Genomic DNA, 18987 nt, shown 5'->3' with positions numbered 1-18987 from the left:
TCAGCACAAATGTTGTGGTTTATTGGCAAGCTGTGAATGTTTTATTTTTTTGGTAGTTCTGAGCATTGAAAATTAATTGGCTTTTCAGTCTTTGCACTTAGGAGATGCACCAATATATTCGGCCCATCGAAGGCACACTCCGAGAACAGCAGGCTGGCTCTCATCCCCACAGCAAAGCTGGGGTTTCATTTTCTCTTGCTGTTTTAAAGTTTCGGGGTTCACCCTTGTCTGAAGCTGTACTTGTGACCTGGTGCCCCCCTTTTCTTCTTCTTTTTTTGCACATGACTCTGCTTTGCTCCCATCAATGTAAAAGCAGGAGACAGCTTGTTGTGGTTTTAGAATGGAGGGGGAAGAGAAAGTCGGTTTGGATGAAGGGCAGGGCTGGGGGAGACTGCTTGGGTTCAGGCCACAACCCCAACCCCACTACCACAGAGATGTCAACACTCACAGCAGCAAGTTTTACACCAGTGTATGCACAAAGTTAGGCTCATTTTGCCAAGTCAGCCAACCTAGATATTGGATTACTTTTGCAACAACAATAAAGGAAGAGGGAAGAGTAGGGGCCAGGACCCCAAGTGAGGATCAGGAGGAAGGAAGCAGATGCTGCCAGGCCTGGCCTGAACACGAGAACCTGGGTGCTCTTAAGAAAGGCAAAACGGTGTGTCTTTGAAACAACAACTATTTGAGGTGTTCTGGAGCTCACATTTCTGGAAATAACATATTCAGGACAAATTGAGCTAGGCTTGAGAAAGGGGCTGAAGAGGGTCTCTCCAAGCAGGAGTGGATTTGCTTTCTTCCATGCAGACAGCCAGGTTTATATGTGGACTCCCCCCACCCGCAAAAAAAATCCCGAAAATTATGTGCAATTGCTTATATTGCATCATTAATTCTGCTTCCAAAGCTCCAGGTTTTCAAAAATATATGTAATTATTATTAAAGAGAGAAATAGTGTAGAGATAAGAGGCTAAAAAGCCTATAGGAGGGCAGTGGGAAGGAACAGGGCCTGTGGGGCAACTCCTTGGCATGGGGGGGGGGGAGAGAATCCCTTTTCAGAATCAAGGAGATGGTGTTCCTGTCATTGTAGAGAAGACCGAGGAGGGCAATCATGTTTTAAATACAAATGAGGAAGGGGGGGGGGAAATGAGAGAGGATTCTCAGTCTGCTCAGCTTCAGAGATTCAGAGAACAGGAAGACAAGCCACAATATGGTGCTAATTTCAAGCATAAAAATATTAATATCTGTAAAGCTGAGAGGAAAACACCTAGAGAAGCCTCAGAAGGGGAGAAGAGCCATTAAATTAGATCTCCAGTGATTAGGGAAGGGGTAGGGGGTTCTTTGCTCTTTGGTCCTCATTACCATTGACAGAAGCAGAATAAATGATCGTACATGCAGGCCCGCTTAATTTGTATAACATGTACAGGTTACAGAATCCTTCCTATTTACAGTCCAAAGAAATACACCCCAAAATGCTATGTGAAGGCACTTGGAAGTCACAGAAATCTATGTAAATCAATGCAACTTTGCTTCTTTTGCCTGTTGCGACGCAAGATGGTTGGTAGTTGGAGGCAGAAACTCTGAGGCAAGGGAGTGGCCAAAGAGGAAGGGGGGCAGGCTCCCCCTCAAACATTGGGGCTGCTTGAAACTGCATCTTGAGAGACCAAGGGAACTACGGCTGTGTTGCAAGGAGTGGTTGCAGAGTCTCTTTGGAGAGAACAAAACCTGTTAGGACAGCAGCCCTAGTGCCCAACTGATCTCAACATAAATCTCTCACGGCCTTGAGCCGAGTTCTGCAACCCTGCATAGGTTTAGTAAGGCTATCCTCCTTGCACCTCCCACTTTCAGGAAAAATGCACACTTGCGCAATTTCCGTGGCCAACTTTTCAGGTGAACTGCCTGTGCGAATGTCTCATGCACTCAGTTCACGCAAGGTGAGTGTACATCTCCACCTTCCTTGGGAGAGAGGATATATTCCATGGACAAACTAGTCCTCAGCCTTCCAAAGCCCAGGAATTATCTTCACACCAGCTCAGGTCCCTCCTCTGAGGAGCTGAATCATCGCTTACTCCAAAGTGATATAGGGGGGCCTCAAAAATCAAGCCACGTGGTCACTCCTCATTTGCAGTTACAGCACAACACCCCCAACGGCCTCCAAGGCAGCCCAGGAACCCAAACCCCAGGGCTATGTCTGCATCAAGGCTATTCCGCCCAGCAGAGTCTGCTTCCAAGATATGCAGCAAAGACCAGGGCAATGGGAACAAAGAGAAGTAGGAAATGCGGGGGGAGAGGTAGGTAAGGAGCAGTAGTCACATAGTGGGAAGGAGACAGTCACACAGACATGCACACACACACAGGGCACCCAAACAGTCCCTTCTCCAAATATTCCTGCGCAATCTCCTCTCAGCAGTAGTAGCTCTGGCAATTACAGTAGAAAAGTTTCCCACGTTTTGCTCTGCAAATGAAGAGGCAGGGTGGGAGGGGAAGCACCTTTGGAAATAAAAGTCAAGGTTTTCAGGATGCCGGTTACTGAGCCCAAGGGAGAACACATCTGCAGATATCCATGGGCACACCAAGCTGTCCAGGGCAGCCCATTGGCTGGGAATGGGGGAAGACTCAGCAACTTGCCCTGGCAGGCAATGAAATGTCTCTCCCACCCCTAAGGGGGCTGGGGGCATCAGGTCACAGTTTCTGGAGTACATGCACAGCAGGGGTGGCACAGACACAAATTGGGGAAGCAGGAGCCCCTCCTTCAGACCTCGCCAACAGGCCTGGACTGCCATGCGTGTATTAGGTAGACGAGGGGGACGAGACCCACAGGTTAAGAGAAGGCCACATGCCACACCCTTTCCAAAGGGCTGTCCGTCTCTCAGGCAGGCCAATCAAACAAACAGGGGAGGTCAGTCACACACCCTCCACCTGCCCATGCCTGGGGGGAGGCGGGGTCTCCAAGGCTGAGGCACAAAGGTAGGGATGGGGGACCTTCCTGTGAAAAGACTCTGCTGGGAGCCATGGTCCAGACGAGCCCAGAGACTTCAAGAGCTTTTCCTCCAGAGTTGCCCGGGGGAAGACAAGGCAGTTTCCCCACCTGTCCTGTGCTCCAAAGCTCTTGATGGAGCTTGGAGGTGGTGTGGAAGCAGCAGCAGCAGCAGTAGCAAGGTCAGCTGTGGCTTCAGACCCAGTCCTGTAGGGAGCGCTTGCAATAGAGCAGCATGCGTGGGGTGCCCTTCCGCTGCAGCTGCACGATGACGTAGACGAGGCCCAGGATGCAGAGCAGGAGCAGGAGCAGCAGCGTCACCATGATGATGCTCATGGTCAGGGGGTAATCGTTAATGTGCACCACGATGTCCACATCGCTGCCATGGCCAGGACCCTGCTCCCGGCCGCCTCCTACGCCATCACTATAATCGTCCTCCGCTTCGGCTTCCTTGTCCTTCTCTGCAGGGTGAGTGTCCACGACATTGTCTTCCTCATCCACCACCACCTCCTCTTCCTTGTCCTGCCCTGGGCCATCGGGGCGGGAGGGGGGCTTGCCCACATCGGGCCACCTGCGGCCGGGATCGGGGTTTGTGGCCACCTCATCATGGCATCCCATGAAGTCCCGCAGGATCGACTTGGGGTACCCGGGTTCTGTTTTCAGCCGCTCATTGTCAAACTTCCAGTACATTCTGCCTTTGTAGAAGTAAGTGTAGGCTGGAAAACAGGAGGAAGTAGGTACTGTTAGTTGGGGTCCCTTTCCACAGCTCACAGCTTTTTTACGTTCTCTTTTTGCCCAGGCTTTCTGTGACTCTTAAGATCCGCTTTATGTGTTTGCTTTTTCCGAATTCCTGCTTAATCCACTTTTATATTGACTTTATACGTATTTATATTACTCTCTAACCGGTTTTGTTTTTGTGATATATTGTTTATTTTTAGACTGTAAAACCACCTAGAGATTTTTGAAATATTAAGTTGTATATAAAATGCTTTTAAATGAATGAAAAAATAAATAAATAATGATATTCTGGTGTATTCTTAGCTGCTTGTATCATTAAGCATTGGCTTCTACTGTTATGAATTATTTGAGGCCCTTTGTGAACTAAATCACCATACCATTCCCCTGACTCTGGGTTATCAATAAATATATTTAACCCTATTGGTCCTAATACAGATTCTTGCAGGACTCTACTGTTCAGTTAGCTCCATGGTAAAAAAAAACATTCATTCATTCATTCCTCAGCAGAGCGTTGCTGCTGTGATCATGCTTTACAGTCCATGTGGGGGACATAAATCAAGCAGATGAGCCAGTAGCTCCCAAGAACTCCTTGGATCATTTTTAAGGAGCTGGCTTTACATTGACTCAGTTCACACCTCACAGTAAACCACAGTTAAATCATGGAGTGCAGGGGGTAGCTAATTCCCACTTAGGGGGCCTGATCTGTGCCCTCTCCCCAAGCAAATTTTTCTAGCTTCCCAAAACTCCCAGTTTGGGCAATGGGAGCAAAAAGAAATAAAAAGTAATTTGGCTCCCCAGGGACACACCTGAGAGGACCTGTTCTTTTCCTCCTCTCAGGTTATGCAAAGAGGAAAGAAGCCACCCTCCTGGCTTTGAACAAGGATCATGAGTTTTGCTTCATGCCCAACAAACCACAATCTGAAGCCAAGTTTTCTTCTTGGTTAACTGGCCGTGGTTTCTGGGGAGCAGAACAAACCACAATCCCTAATTGAAACATGATGTGAAGCCGGCGATGGTGTCTCGTTCCCCGCTCTGCGTGAGAGTAAGGAGGAGTGAAAGGCTCCTTCAGAGGCACGACTTACTGGGTGACCTGCAAATAAGGCTATCAACTATCCTCCCGTGGAGTAAGGAAGCAGACTTCAACAAGCTGCATATTGTTGCTACAAGACTGGCATTTCCACATTTGAATGCCAACTTGCTAGTTTTTAGTTTAGCGGGTAGCTCTAAAAAGTTATTTTATTTTAACAACTGTAAGAAAACCTGAAAGTGGTTTACATAAAAAGTTATTTTGCAGATCTCTTTCTTCTCCCCCCTTCCTCACAAAGGGTTTAGATGTGGGTCTCTTTCCAGCATCATCTTCAGCGCAGATGGAAGAACAAGCTTTGCTCTTTCCTGTAACATCTAATGCAAGGATAGCAAATCTGTAAAGGGCAGCACAATTCCCATCATCCCTAAACATGCTCACTGGAGCTGATGGGAATTGTAGTCCCCGATGTCCTGTGACCTAATGCCCGCCTTTCTCCTCTCTGGTTTCCTACTTCCAACAGCGCTAACGAAATACAGTGGTGCCTCGCAAGACGAAATTAATCCGTTCTGCGAGTTTCTTCATCTTGCAGATTTTTTCGTCTTGCGAAGCACGGATTCACCCTGGTACTGTATTATAATGGGATAGCAGGCAAAGCACAAAGCGGGTCGCTCCCCAGCAGGAGGAGTTTCCCCAGCCTGGAGGATCTGTTGCCGGGAAGAGGCAAAGACACCCCCTCCCACCTCCCCACGAAAACAGTCCCCCTTCCTCTGTCGCCAAGCCTTGCCGCGTCTTCGCTCCGCCAAACCGCGTCCCACATCAAAGCCCCAGCCTGCTCCCCTCCCTCTCTCTCCACGAGGTGCCAAAGGAAGTTCGAGCCCAGGAACCGAGGGCGGATGCACAAAGTGCCCGGCGCGGGCTCTCCCTTGCTCCCCCCGTTACCTTGTGCCACGCCGCCGGGCTCCCCACAGTCTCGGCAGCTGCTCCCGGCTTCTTCCCACCCCCGCAAAGGCGCCTTTGCGGCGGCCCAAGCGCAGTGGATGCCTCCTCCTCCTCTGTCCTGCCTCCTCCTGCCTTCGCGCAGTTAGGGCAAAATGGAGCAGTCACGTGGGGAGGGGGAGAGAGAGAGAGGCAGAGGCGGCAGCGGTGCAGAGACCCAGCCAGATCCGCTGGATCCCAGCCCACCTGCCTCCTCTGTGCCCTCTCCAGAAGAGGATCCCCCTGGAAAAGGTAGGTCGCTCCCTCGCTCGCTCCCTGCCAGCCCAGTTCCCGCTTCAAAAGGAAACAAACTCGCAAGACGTTTCGTCTTGCGAAGCAAGCCCATAGGGAAATTTGTCTTACGAAGCACCTCAAAAACCGCAAAACCCTTTCGTCTTGCGAGTTTTTCGTCTTGCGAGGCATTCGTCTTGTGAGGCACCACTGTATTCATTATTAGCACTCATAACTTTAGCAATCTGCTCCTCAAGCTGCTACTTTGCTCACTATACTGAGACTCCACATTTGTCTTGCCAGGTCAGGGTCCTTTTCTACTTACTGGCATCAGAACTTAAGAAGGCTCCCTTGGGGGCATGAGGGATTCCAGCCCATACGCTGATCTTCCTTGGGTATCCTGGATCCACAGAATGGCTCTCCTCATCAAAGCGCCAGTACCTAGCGTTACAGAATCATAGAGTTGGACCCCTGAGGATCATCTAGTCCAACCCCCCCTGCAATGCAGAAATGTGAATCACTGGCCCTTCTTTCACCATTCACCCTCCATACTTCTTTATTAAGTGCTAGTCTTAAAGGGCAGGGGGGAAATGTCGTCCCTGAATTGGGGACCTCTTTACAGACCCTGAGGGATGCGGGTGGCGCTGTGGCTTAAACCACAGAGCCTAGGGCTTGCTGATGAGAAGGTCGGCAGTTCGAATCCCCGTGACGGGGTGAGCTCCCGTTGCTTGGTCCCTGCTCCTGCCAACCTAGCAGTTCGAAAGTACATCAAAGTGCAAGTAGATAAATAGGTACCGCTCTGGCGGGAAGGTAAACGGCCTTTCCGTGCACTGTTCTGGTTCGCCAGAAGTGGCTTAGTCATGCTGGCCACATGACCCGGAAGCTGTATGCTGGCTCCCTCGGCCAATAAAGCAAGATGAGCGCCGCAACCCCAGAGTCAGCCACGACTGGACCTAAATGGTCATGGGTCCCTTTACCTTTACCGTACAGACCCTGCCCACACCTTTGGTAAATGCCTCAGCCCCTAGGAAGGTTAAAGGTAAAGGTAAAGGTACCCCTGCCCGAACGGGCCAGTCTTGGCAGACTCTGGGGTTTGTGCGCCCATCTCACATCTATTGGCCGGGGGCCAGCGCTGTCCGGAGACACTTCCGGGTCACGTGGCCAGCGTGACAAAGCTGCATCTGGCGAGCCAGCGCAGCACACGGAACGCCGTTTACCTTCCCGCTGGTAAGCGGTACCTATTTATCTACTTGGCCCCGGGGGTGCTTTCGAACTGCTAGGTTGGCAGGCGCTGGGACCGAGCAGTGGGAGCGCACCCCGCCGCGGGGATTCGAACTGCCGACCTTTCGATCGGCAAGCCCTAGGCGCTGAGGCTTTAACCCACAGCGCCACCCGCGTCCCCCTAGGAAGGTTAGGAGGCAAAAATCTCAGGATTCTCCAGCCATCTGAAGATCCTGCCACCAAGCGCTATTAGAAAAACTTACCAAGAATGCCTCCCTTGTTCTCTTATAATGACAACGGTGCTGGGCTGAGAGGTGCCAGAACTGAGTTCTGGCTGGAAAAAAAGCCCTGCTGCCACCTTTCACACGCCAGCTACCCACCTGTCCCCTCTGAAGAAGAAGGTGTGCCCTGTAGGCTCCCACCAGATGGCTGCGTCTATCTTGTCATAAGGAATGCCCTGTCCGTAGCTGGTCAGGGGTTGCGGGTAACCCGCTTCCAAATTTGCCTCACGGAAAAGCCAGTACTGATCCCCTGGAGGAAGGGCAGAAAAGAAAATTAGGCAGAGGCTGGGCCATGAAGCACACAAGAAGCCTGTCTTTCTTGTGGGGGAACACCCCACCCCACCTCCATGCCCAATTCTATGGCATCTATCAAGTCCTGCCTATTCCACCTCAATAATCTGTATGGGGCAAGATGGGGGTGGGTGGGTCAGGTTGCTGGTTTCAGCCCTGAGTGCAGGCGTCTGTCTGTTTATGCTACTTTTTAATCCTAGTTTTTCACACTCGAGGTGCATATTGTTCAGACCAACCTGGTTTCTGTGATTGTCAGTTGTTTCAAACATGTTTTTTAATAATGTGTTTTAATGCTGGCAACCTGCCCTGGGACCTTAGGCTGAAGGGTGGGTGATTAGTTATATGAATGATGATAATGGCAATACAGAGGGAGCCAGAACACAACACTCAGCTTCCCCACCACCCTAAAGAGCACAGGAGGGAGTTTTAAGAACAGCTCTTTGGGCTGAACTCCAGGCCCTGAGGTAAAACACAACACATGGACTTTCTGAGGGGTGCCCATGAAACGCCCACCATCCTTCTGCTGGCCCCACAGCAAGGAGAAGAGAAAGGAGTCTGTCAGGAAAACCCACAGGGGTACTTTGGAGTGGGAAGGAGAGGGAGGGAAATACACACAGAATATTTCTCCTGTCTCGACAGAAGACTCAGGAGACCCTCTACGGGGCCTTTGCTTTAAACTTTTCTCACCTCTAAAGAAGGCAAACCGCCCGTCTTGCCTCTCATATGCAGCATCGATGTTCCCAGGGAGGCCCCTCCAGAAGTGCCCAATGGGCATGGGGTAGTTGTCCAGCACCCGGTTATGACGAACCCGCCAAAACCAGCGACCCTGGATAAAAAAAACACAGGGAGCTGCTTAATACCAAGTCAGGCCCAGTGGCCCATATAGCTCAGTACTGTCTACACTGGCTGGCAGTGTCCATCCCCAAGGTTTCAGGCACATGGAAATGAGGAGCAGTGAACCTGGAACCTCTGGCATGCGAATCAAGTACTTTCTACAGCCTCCCCCCTGCCCTGGGGAAAGGAAGCTCAGGCCTGCTGATTCTGGTCCTAGGGCATGACACCCACACCCTACTCCTATTCACAGGTTCGCCCACAGGTAGGTGCCACCCATCATCATGGCAAATGAGGCTCATATCCCACTGCCTGCTGCCCACTTCAAGAGCTCCAGGCCTAGGAGCTCCAGGCCTAGGACAAGAGGAGGGACAGGGGTATAGGACACTTGAACAAGTCACAAAATCTGGAATTCGGGGCACAGTTATTCCTGAGCTCCCCTCAACACCCCATTGCACAAGCCAGACTCTCATCTTGAAGCATCGCTCTGGTAACTGCGGAGAAACCATGGAGGCAGGACAGAGGAAGCTACAGGTACCTTGAACACAAACATCTCCCCACGGAGCATCGTCACTGTGTCAAAGTCCCCGTCACAGATGTTTGGGCCGTACTGGTCTGGGTTGCCTGGGCTGGGGGGCTGCTCTGGTTTGCCAGGAGGGGGTGGTCTAGGAGGCTTGGGACCTGGCTTTCTGGGTACCACAGTAGGGAGGGGTTTGGTGGGCTGAGGCTGTCCCCCTGGAGGACCTGAGTTGGTGGGGCAGGAGGAAGAAAAGAGGGAGAGGGTTTTGTTTATTGCAACTTATATCCAGCCCTTCATCTGTTATAGGAGCTGAGCGTGACTTACAAAAAGCATTAAAATATATAAAAACACAATCAGAACTGTTAAAGTATAACAAAATACACAATTCACAGGTAATCTATAACTTGACATGAAGTGAACCCCCAACAGAAGTCACATCAGACAATCAACTAGCTCAGTGTCAGGTCAATTCTCCCTCCAGAAGCCCTGGGGGAATAAACATATTTTAAACTGATGTCAAAAGCTAGCCAATCACTTCTCAGCAGGAAGGGAATTCCAGAGCCAAGGCACCACCACATAAAAGGCCCAGTCTCAGATTGCTGCCTGGCCCCGCAGTGCTTAATATATCAGCTGATGAATGAAGAAGCTGCCGAACAAACGGGAAGATAACACAGCATCTGTCTAAGGCTCAAGCCAATCCTGCATTCTTGTTTACATGCATATGACAGCTGATGGTCAGTCCCGAAACATACAAACGCATACAAACGCATACACACACACACACACCCCGTGTTTGCCTGGCACTCACCATAGAGCTGCTGGATGCCACGAAGGTCGTCATCTGGCAGCTGGAAGTTTTCTGTGTCCATCCACTGATAGAAAGGAGCCATGATGGCGCTGGGGTTGTTGGAATGCTCCAGGCCCAAGGAATGCCCCAGCTCATGGACGGCCACCAGGAAGAGGTTGTTCCCTGTTGACAACAGGGAAGGATCGTTCCCCAGCTCCACTCACTTCTGCACTGGACAAGAAGCACTTCCCCTCGATTCCACTGCTTATTAGGCTGACGTGGAAGAGGAATCCCAGCCAACCCCACCCATGGCCAACCATTAGGCAGGGCCCAACTGAGGTTCCTGGTTTTCCAGGCCAATGTCAATGTCAGATCCCTTTGCCCTTGGCAAGAAGAGAACACCTTCCTTACATCCTTCTCAGGCCCAAGATTCTTCCTTACCAGACACGTCGGCATTCTCAAGAGTCCAGGGCTCATCCAAGTCAAAGTGTGCATCTCCTCCCATACCGGGACCCGGGAAGTATGCATGCGCCAGAAAGCCCCCGGTGCCATCAAAGGGGGAGCTGTCCCCGTGGAATCCGGAGGCAAAGAGCACCATGATGTCTGCTTCCTTCCTCCTCTTGTGCCGGATTTCATCGTAGGGGATCTCCTGGAAGATGAGGGGCGTCACTCGTTCCCACACCTGGAAGGCTCGGTGGACGGCATCGTAAGAGTAGTAGAGCCCCAACTTCTCTGTGTAGTTCTGGATGCTGGGAACACAGAAGGAGAGGCATTACTGGAAGCGGGTGGGGGAACCATGCAAGGCAAGCCTTCCCCGCAGCTGCAACACCACGTGCCTTTTAGTCCCAAGGAGCCCTTCAGCAGCAAAGATGCACACCAGCAAAAAGTTACTGAAAGGCAGGTGTGGCGGAAAGGCAAAGACTGGCAGATGAATTCCACAGAGGCTTACGGCAAGAATGAATGGAGAGTGGACTGCCCTGCTCACAGAAGCAACTGGCCCCTGTTTCATATTGTGATTGCTGAGGCTTTGGTGCTCCAGAAAATGCAAGCAGGCAGAGGAGGAGAGGGTGTGTTGAGTGCACATCTGGGCAGGTCACCCTTTTGCTAAGAAGAGGCAACTTTGCATTTGATCTCGAGGTCTCACCTGGGTTTTTTTCCCTCCACTGTACCTCAACCCACATGTGGGTTTCTATATCGCTGCTGCCACCACCACCTTCGTGCCCAGCGTATGGGGCACAGCTGACGAGGCAGGCCATTTCCTACAGAGGCTCAGGTCACAAAAAACTGGTCAGCCTTTAATGTCCTAGAGAATCTATAGGGAGAATGCTTTCCCCCCCCTTTCTGCAGGATCCTGACCCAGCTATTCTAGGCATCTCTGGAAAAGCAGCAAGGACCAAATGAGGGGACTCTCTGTCCACTCGCAGCATAATCCATATGAATGCCATGCAGTACCCAGTGCAAAATGCAAGGCAAAACTTCCTAGGCTAACTTCAGCTTCCTATTCTTTAGAGATATTGGTAGTCCTTATGGCGGCATAGAAAAGTCAGCAAGGGGTGGGGCCTCTGAATTATGCTTCCTCCCCACCTTCCACTTTCCCCCTCCTAATGCTGCCCATCTCTCCTTTGTTTCTCAAAGCATTTTGAATTCTGTAATTTCAAACTCTGCAATCTAAAGATGATTATCAAGCATATTGCTGCAAAATTGCATCATGCACATTTTAAAGCACAAAGACATTTGCAAAGTCTTCAGGCTTCTGTCAACTCTACAGCCAGTTCCTGCCCTACACCAAAGGTTCCCTCCCCAAACAGTCCTGCTTCATGCCTCAGCAGCTGTGGAACGTACCTGAAGCTCAGGTGAGCCTGGCTCCACCTCCGCCCAGTCAGTGCATAGCGCTTCCGCCGCATGTTGGCCTTGACTTGAGCCCCAATCTTGTCAGCAACGCCGCAGCGGGGCCGCTTCATCCACCTGCAAGCGACAGTCAAGCCTAAGCCCTCATACACATACACAGGACACCAAGAGCCAGCACCCATCCCCACTTGCTCAAAAGTGATTCTCTTGCAGATATGAATTTGGGAATTCCCACATTAAAAGCTGAAGGAAGTTGCCCCCATCTCTACTTGCCTTGCTCTTGCAAAGTGCTAAGGTGAGCAACTGGGTGCTTGGAAGGATGGGGAGAGAGAGAGGAAACTCCCATCTAACAGAAAGATCAGTGGCAAAAGGATGGAGGAAGAGAGGACTGAGCTGGCAACAGGAAGGAGTGTCCTTCACAACACCCATTATATCCTCCTCGAGTTTCCCTTGCCTTGTCTCAGTTCTCCAACAAGGAGAAATGCCTCTTCCCATCACAGGTGACCTGCAGGAGGAAGACCTTCTGAACAGGAAAAAACTTACGCTTTTGTCTCTTCATCCAGAATGCCTGTCACAGGGATGCCATAGAAGCTCTGCATCTCAGAGAGGGCTGAGGAGAGGGTCTGAGCTGAGCGGAGGGTGGACATCTGGCGGTTGGACTGCGGAAGGTAGCCATAGAACTGTAACCAGCCCTGCAAGTGAAGAGGAGCCCTGTCATCAGCATGCAAAAAGCCACACCACCTGTAATCACACAGCTGGAATATTTCCTTTCTGCTTTAAAACGCCTAAGCCTTCCTTATGTGGGGTATTGTCAAGCACTCCAAAAGTAAAGCAACTTTCAATGTATTTTGTGTCAGACAATCCCTTAAAATAAAATTTAAAAACCCTTCCTGTGTGCCCATGCAAGAGTTAAAACCCAGGACCTCCAGTTTAAGCCCTACTATCACACTGGCAAACTTTCTACAAATTAATATGTAGCCGTTATTAGGTGGTGGCCCCCATTTTCAGACTAGAAATTGAAGGGGGAAGGCCCAGCTTCATGAACACATTTCTCAAGCTGGCAACCAAGACTATTCATGAAACAGGAATGGCCTGTAGCCTGCAGGCCAATACTGGCCCATGAGGCCATTTTCCCCATTAGTGGTGTCAGCTGATGGGCAGGAGGACAGGATATAATCCTGCCTCATCTAAGAAAAGGATCCTGCAGCCTAGGTATCAGGATTTACCGTATTTTTCACTCTATAACACGAGCCCGACCATAACACGCACGTAGTTTTTAGAGGAGGAAAATCCGTAGGCATGCCACCCATAGGCATTCCCTCCATAACACGCACAGACATTTCCCCTTACTTTTTAGGAGGAAAAAAGTGAGTGTTATGGTGCATCTGATGAGCTAGGATTAAAGCCCTTTGTCCTTCTACTTGAAAAGGGTTGGTGGTGGCAGTGGCGTAGCGTGGGTTGTCAGCACCCGGGGCAAGGCAAGTAATTTGTGCCCCCTAACCCGTGGATTTTAGCACTGATTTTAGCACTGCGAGTGCAAGCGCGAGCTCCCCCCTCCAGATGTTGCACCCGGTGCGGCCGGCCCCCCCTGCACCCCCCACGCTACGCCACTGGGTGGTGGTACCTGTGGAGTTGCGTGGAACTCCCCCATACCCTGCTGACACCCACCCACTGCTCCAAATGACACCTTTGCAAAGGGAAAGCCCCTTTCAGATAGCCCCCGCCTCCCCCTCTAACTACCAGAGCTGCTTCACATAGCCCTTTTGCAAGAGGCAAGACTATTAAGCACCATAATGGCATTGTGTGATTGGCAGGGTGTGGCCCTGCCCACCTGTCCAATTTGGCCCAAGAGGCAGATCCCCACGCCTGGGCAGATCAGCTCAGTCTGAGGTGCTCTTATTCCATGTGGGACGTTCCAGCTAGCAACAAATCTTGTGAGTGGGTCGGCTTCTCAGCCAACTCCTGAATAGGACAATTGTCTAGTGAATGAGCAGCTGGTAGTCTTGTTGACCCGCACACTCTGAAGCACAGAATCATAAGCTGGAGGCAGACAACAGATTTTCATCAGGTTGGAAGTGGTGCAGCAGACGCCTTGTGACATGTGGAGGACCCCCATTCCTTGACTTGGTCCCCCGTCATCCCTGGTTAAACTGGGTTTTTAAAATATGCTTTACTATCAATAATGAAGAAAAAATATATTAGTAACAACCATACAAAGAAAACAACCAAACAATAACAGAATCCATTTAGTATTAGTCATACATGAGAAGCACAAGAAAAAAACGTGAATTAAGATTAATTCACTTTTTAAGATTAATCATTACTAATTTTGTAGACAAGGCTACGATCTGCCAATAACAAATGCATGAGAGAAATCTCCAGAATTACAACAAAGGTAAGTAAAAATAAATAAAATATTAAACAAGAGCCTGACTATCTTCACAAGCTCTACAAGTCTACAGTGTACAGCACAGAGTTCCCAAGATCCTGGTCACTGATCTCCATTGTCATACCTTTTAGCTATCACAGGCTCCATAAATTTACATGTTTCTGCTGGTATATTTGTTTCCTCTGCTCTATAATTTATATATTTAATAAAGTCAAACAAGACTGTGTAGAAGACCCTTTTCTTGACAGCCCTTTGTGCAGATGAACTTTACATACCAAATTTCCACCGTCGGTTTATCTGTGTACCTTCCAAAGTGTGTGATGGTCAGTTGCTGCCATTATCAAGTAGCACATTATTTTTATAATCCAAATTTTGGCCATCCCAGATGTTCAAAATCACCAGGGTGGGAATTGCTAGTGTTTCTCGGTGAGTAATATATTGGACTTCTTCAACACGTGACTCCTGAAAATTGTCACTTTAGGGCATTTCCACCATTTATTTAATTACATTTATATCCCACCTTCTTCTCCAAGGAGCTCAAGCTGGCGTACATGGTTCTTCCCCAATCTCATTTAATCATCACAACAACTCTGTGAGGTCGGTTAGGCTGAGAGGTAAGGTCACGAAGTAACTTCATGTCTGAGTGCGATTTGAACCCTGGACTCTCACATCTCACTCTAACCACTACACCACAGAGGGATATCAAGGTGGGAGTATGTGCCCTTTCCTTGTCCCAACAAATCAGCAAGTCTGTGAAGATGACCAGGAGATGCAAGGCAATTAAACTGATGTAAGATGCCAGCAAAATATGGTTTTAAGCCAGGCATAGGCAAACTCAGTCCTCCAGATGTTTTGGGACTACAACTCCCATCATCCCTGACCACTGGTCCTGTTAGCTAGGGATGACAGGAGTTGTAGTCCCAAAACATCTGGAGGGCAGAGCTTGCCTATGGCTGTTTTAAACATTGTTTCCTTGAGACTGAGCCCAAGAGCCTTGCTATTCCAAGTTTCCCTCAAGCTGCACATCAGTGCCGAGACCAAGATTCTTTCAAACTCTGTGACCTCCCCATGTCCAGTGATAATAAATTTTTGGAAACTTGCCCTTTTAAGACAATACTGCCACCCCCAACCTGGTGCCCTCCAGATGTTGCTGGACTGACTACAACTCCCATCAGCCCCACCCAACACCAGTGGCGTAGCGTGGGTTGTCAGCACCCGGGGCAAGGCAAGTAATTTGCGCCCCCTAACCCGTGGATTTGCGCCCCCTAACCCTAACCCTAACCCCCAGATGTTGCGCCCGGTGCGGCCGGCCCCCTCTGCACCCCCCACGCTACGCCACTGCCCAACACACCATGCTGATGGGAGCTGCAGGGCACCAGGTTGGCAAAGGCAGACTTCACATTTGCCGCCTTGCACCATTCCTTCAAAGTCAGCCTAAGTTCTCACTCACGTCTCCATATATTTTGCCTCGCAGAAAAGCAACTACTTCCTTAATACTGAGCCAGCGGCTCTCTAACACACCCAAAGCCTCTTGCAAAGTTCTCTCACCTCTGGTGGGTGGGGGAAGACCTTGGCTTGTATTGCTCTCACAGGCTGAGCATTTTTAAAAATCCAATTGAATTATTAGAATAGAAATCCGGTCTTGGCACTGATAACATGCAAGTTATAACTTAGCAAGAGAAGGCTCTGCTGAAAATGCTTCACCACCTCACTAACTGCAAACACAGACACCACAACTACTCATGGCTGGTGTGTGTGCTGTTGCTGCAGCCTGTGAACACATAGACCCCTGGGCTCCCTCATGCACATCTCCTCTGAGACAGGAGGTCCTCCCAGCCACTGATTCAAGGGCATCTGCTGCCAACTGTGCCTGTTTTCAGGGCTGCAGCCCAAAACTCTTCCCACCCCCTATTTATTTCCCCCCAGGAAGGTGTCTTGGGCTTCCCTGCACTTTCCTGACTGTGCTGGGTGGTGCCCACTGCAGGCATTCACCTGTCCTTGCAGTGCTAGCCTAGGTCCTGGGGCTGCCAACTTCTGCCACTCATGTTCAGGTGGGTGAGGACAAAACTAACCAGGATGAGAATTTTGCAATCTTTTGACAAGAACCCCTTTGGTATCCTTCCCCCCCCCCTTTTGTGAACAGTCATTCTGGAAAGCAGAGGTCGCGTTGAGGTTCCCAGCAGCCTTCACCAACCTGGTGCCCACCAGATATTTTGGATCACAATTTCCACCATCCCCGACCTTTGTCTGTGCTGGCTGGGGCTGCAGCCCAAACCACCGGGATGGTACCAACTTGGCAAAGGCTGTCCGGAAGACCGTGGCAGCCCAGCCAAAGCTGGCCCTGGGTCCTGAGTTGATCCAGAACCCAAGGCTCTCCTCTGCCAGGGCAGGAGGACTTTGCCAAGAAAGCTCCCTCTATCCTCCCTCTTCCAGTCTTGCATCAAAGCTCTCCAAAGCTTAAGAGCAAAATAAAAGGTGACCCCAGCACCCCTCAACCCCACATAATTTGGGCATAGCTGGGCACCTGTCAGGCCATCAAGCCCGAAGCCGAAACAGACCAAAAGAAGAACTGAGCGCTCCTCTTCCCACGAGTTGCTTTTTCCAAGGCCAGACTCGCTTTCCCCCTATTTGTACTCGGCCCCTCCAGCTGCGGGCCACGATGGAGTCGCCCTTCCCGGGGAGTGGGGCGGGAGCAGCCTGGGGCCCCCACGTGGGCCCTCGGCTGCTTGGGTTTTCCCCGGGCCGGCGCGCTGCGACGTTGCCCCGCCGACTACCTGCGCTCTCCGGGCTGGAGCCCGGGGCGCAGGTGGCCGTCTGGGGAGCGCAAGGCAGGGCTGCTGCCGGTGCCGCCACCTCCTGGACGCCTCCCGCGGGCCCAGTCCGCCCCTTCCCCACGGAGCGCCGCTCTTTTGTTCGGCCGGCCGGGCAGGCGGGCGGGAGACCTTGCCCGGGCGGCCTGCCTGGCCAAGGCGCAGCAAGAAGCGCAGAAAGCGGGGGACCTACCTCGGCGTCCACTTCGCCCGGGACCGGCCCCGCCGAGGCCCGCAGCAGCAGCAGAACCCCCAGCAGAAGCAGCAGCGAGGGCTGCGGACAGCCTCCGCCTCCCATCCTGGACGCCGCGCCTGCTCCTCTCTCGGTCCACAGCTCGAGCCGCCGCCGTCCTCGCCCCGGGCCTAGCCAGGCCCCCTTCGCTACTTGTCGCCCGCCCGCCTCTGCTGCTGCTGCTGCTGCCGCCGCCGCGCCTCGGCCATCGCCTTTGTGTGGCGGGCTGGCGCTCCAGCCTCGGTGCTGCGCCCGTCCCGTCTGCTCGCCGCTCCCTCGCCCGGCTAGCTCAGCGGAATGCTCCAAGCGCCGCCCGCCCCGTCGCGCCCTGCGCTGGGCTGGGCTTGTGGCTGCCGCCGCCTAACGGCCAGCCGACTCACTGACCGCCCCTCAAGCCCAGGAGCCAGTCCGGAAGGCCCCCGAGAAACGGGCAGCTAGCAGCCCCACGCCTCCAGGCTCAAACCGGAACGAGGCGGCGGCTTCGCCGTCTGGGCTCCGAGTCCACGCTTGTAGCTGTTTCAGGCATGGGGGGCGGGGTCCCTGTGCGTTTGCTTACATAGGATTCGGCGAGGCTCCAAAAGCCTCGGAAGCGGCGGGAGGACTGAGACGAGCAGAGGTTAGCTGACTTGGTGAGCGCATGGTGCTGATAACGCGAAGGTTGCAGGTTCGATCCCCGTATGGGACAGCAGCATATTCCTACCTTGCAGGGGGTTGGGCTAAATGACCTGCAACTCAACCATTCTAGGATTCTAAGATACTTCCCCGCACTTGATCAAAGTTGTCGCTATTTAGACGTCAAGACTTACACTCAACACCCTTCTTTGGAATCATTTATTTATATTGTTATAATGAAACTTTCCCTCAAAAGGCAAGGGCAGAAGTGACAGGTGCAATGCCTAATGGTGTTTACTCAGAGGGTAAAGCCTGCTGAGTCCAAAAGGGCTCACTTCCAAGGAAGCGTGCAAAGAATTATTGCCTTAGGAACTTTCATGTTCTACACTTAGAACAGCTTCTCTTCACCCGCCCCACCCCACTCTTGAAATTGCACAAGTTCACCTTGAATGTGGAGCCGCTTAAAGGCTAGAAAAGCATCCACCACCCATCCCAAAAAGCTGCCTGCCTGGTTTTGGCACTTCTCTACCTAGTCCCACCAGGACCAGGGTAATCCCTAAGTTTTGGATTTGTTGCCAGTTAGCACCTTCCCAGCTCCCTGGGCCAATAAAGCGAGATGAGCGCCACAACCCCAGAGTCAGCCACGACTGGACCTAATGGTCAGGGGTCCCTTTACCTTTTAATATTTGGCTGCTCAGCAACTGTGGCCTTAATTAGACACCAGTTCAGAAGTAAAATTTCACTGAAGACAGTGGGATTTCTTCCAAACAGAGAAGAGGATATGGGCTGTTATTAAGAACAGCTTGGAAATTCTGTTCAATGCAAAACCAAGCAACTTGCAGAAAAGGTTTGGCCTTTGCCAATCTGGTGACCTCCAGATGGACTACAATTCCCATCAGCAGTCCACAACCTTTGGAGGGTGCCAGGTTGGCAAAGGCTGTTCCTAAACAATGATTGGTGGAGAAGGGCCACAGTGGGCAATAGAACTGGCCTGGCAAGAGCCGCATAAAGCCAATGCAAATTGAATTCATATTTTAACTCCTGCCCTTTTGCTTACTTTGTGACGTTGATCAGGACTTTGCCTCTTCCCTGGTAAACAGAGTTCAGCAGCAACTGTCAGTGCATAGTTAAGAACCTTTCTCGGTTGGGTGATAAAATTAGGTGCTCTTGTTTTTATCAATTGGGAATCAGCTTTGGCTTGGGTTTATTGCATTTTCTGCCAA

The 18987-nt window shown here is 51.3% G+C and overlaps 1 protein-coding gene across 1 annotated transcript; it reads right to left on the bottom strand.

Annotated features, from left to right (window-relative positions):
- Window positions 1–17404, bottom strand: MMP15 (matrix metallopeptidase 15). Its single transcript, XM_082233260.1, has 10 exons — window positions 17114–17404; window positions 12265–12413; window positions 11716–11838; window positions 10315–10622; window positions 9895–10056; window positions 9105–9310; window positions 8423–8561; window positions 7544–7694; window positions 6268–6383; window positions 1–3687 (listed from the first exon to the last, which is right to left on the bottom strand). The coding sequence occupies exons 1-10, from the start codon at window positions 17216–17218 to the stop codon at window positions 3167–3169; spliced, it is 1980 nt and encodes a 659-aa protein (XP_082089386.1). The 5' UTR covers window positions 17219–17404; the 3' UTR covers window positions 1–3166.
- Between the last annotated feature and the right edge of the window lie 1583 nt (window positions 17405–18987).

The sequence above is a fragment of the Podarcis vaucheri genome (assembly GCF_965113315.1).
Source record: "Podarcis vaucheri genome assembly, chromosome: 7".
In the NCBI taxonomy this organism is placed as follows: Eukaryota; Metazoa; Chordata; class Lepidosauria; order Squamata; family Lacertidae; genus Podarcis; species Podarcis vaucheri.
This window is presented reverse-complemented; position numbering and strand designations above follow the sequence as displayed.

What these genes read in the sequence shown, in the direction of transcription:
- MMP15 (XM_082233260.1), bottom strand. Translation starts at nt 17,218, where the DNA reads ATGGGAGGCGGAGGCTGTCCGCAGCCCTCGCTGCTGCTTCTGCTGGGG. An exon ending in CAGGCTCACCTGAGCTTCAG is followed by an intron (nt 10,623 to 11,715) that starts GTACGTTCCACA and finishes CTGTGTTCCCAG; the next exon opens with CATCCAGAACTACACAGAGA. An exon ending in GCGGTTTGCCTTCTTTAGAG is followed by an intron (nt 7,695 to 8,422) that starts GTGAGAAAAGTT and finishes CCCTTCCTCCAG; the next exon opens with GGGATCAGTACTGGCTTTTC.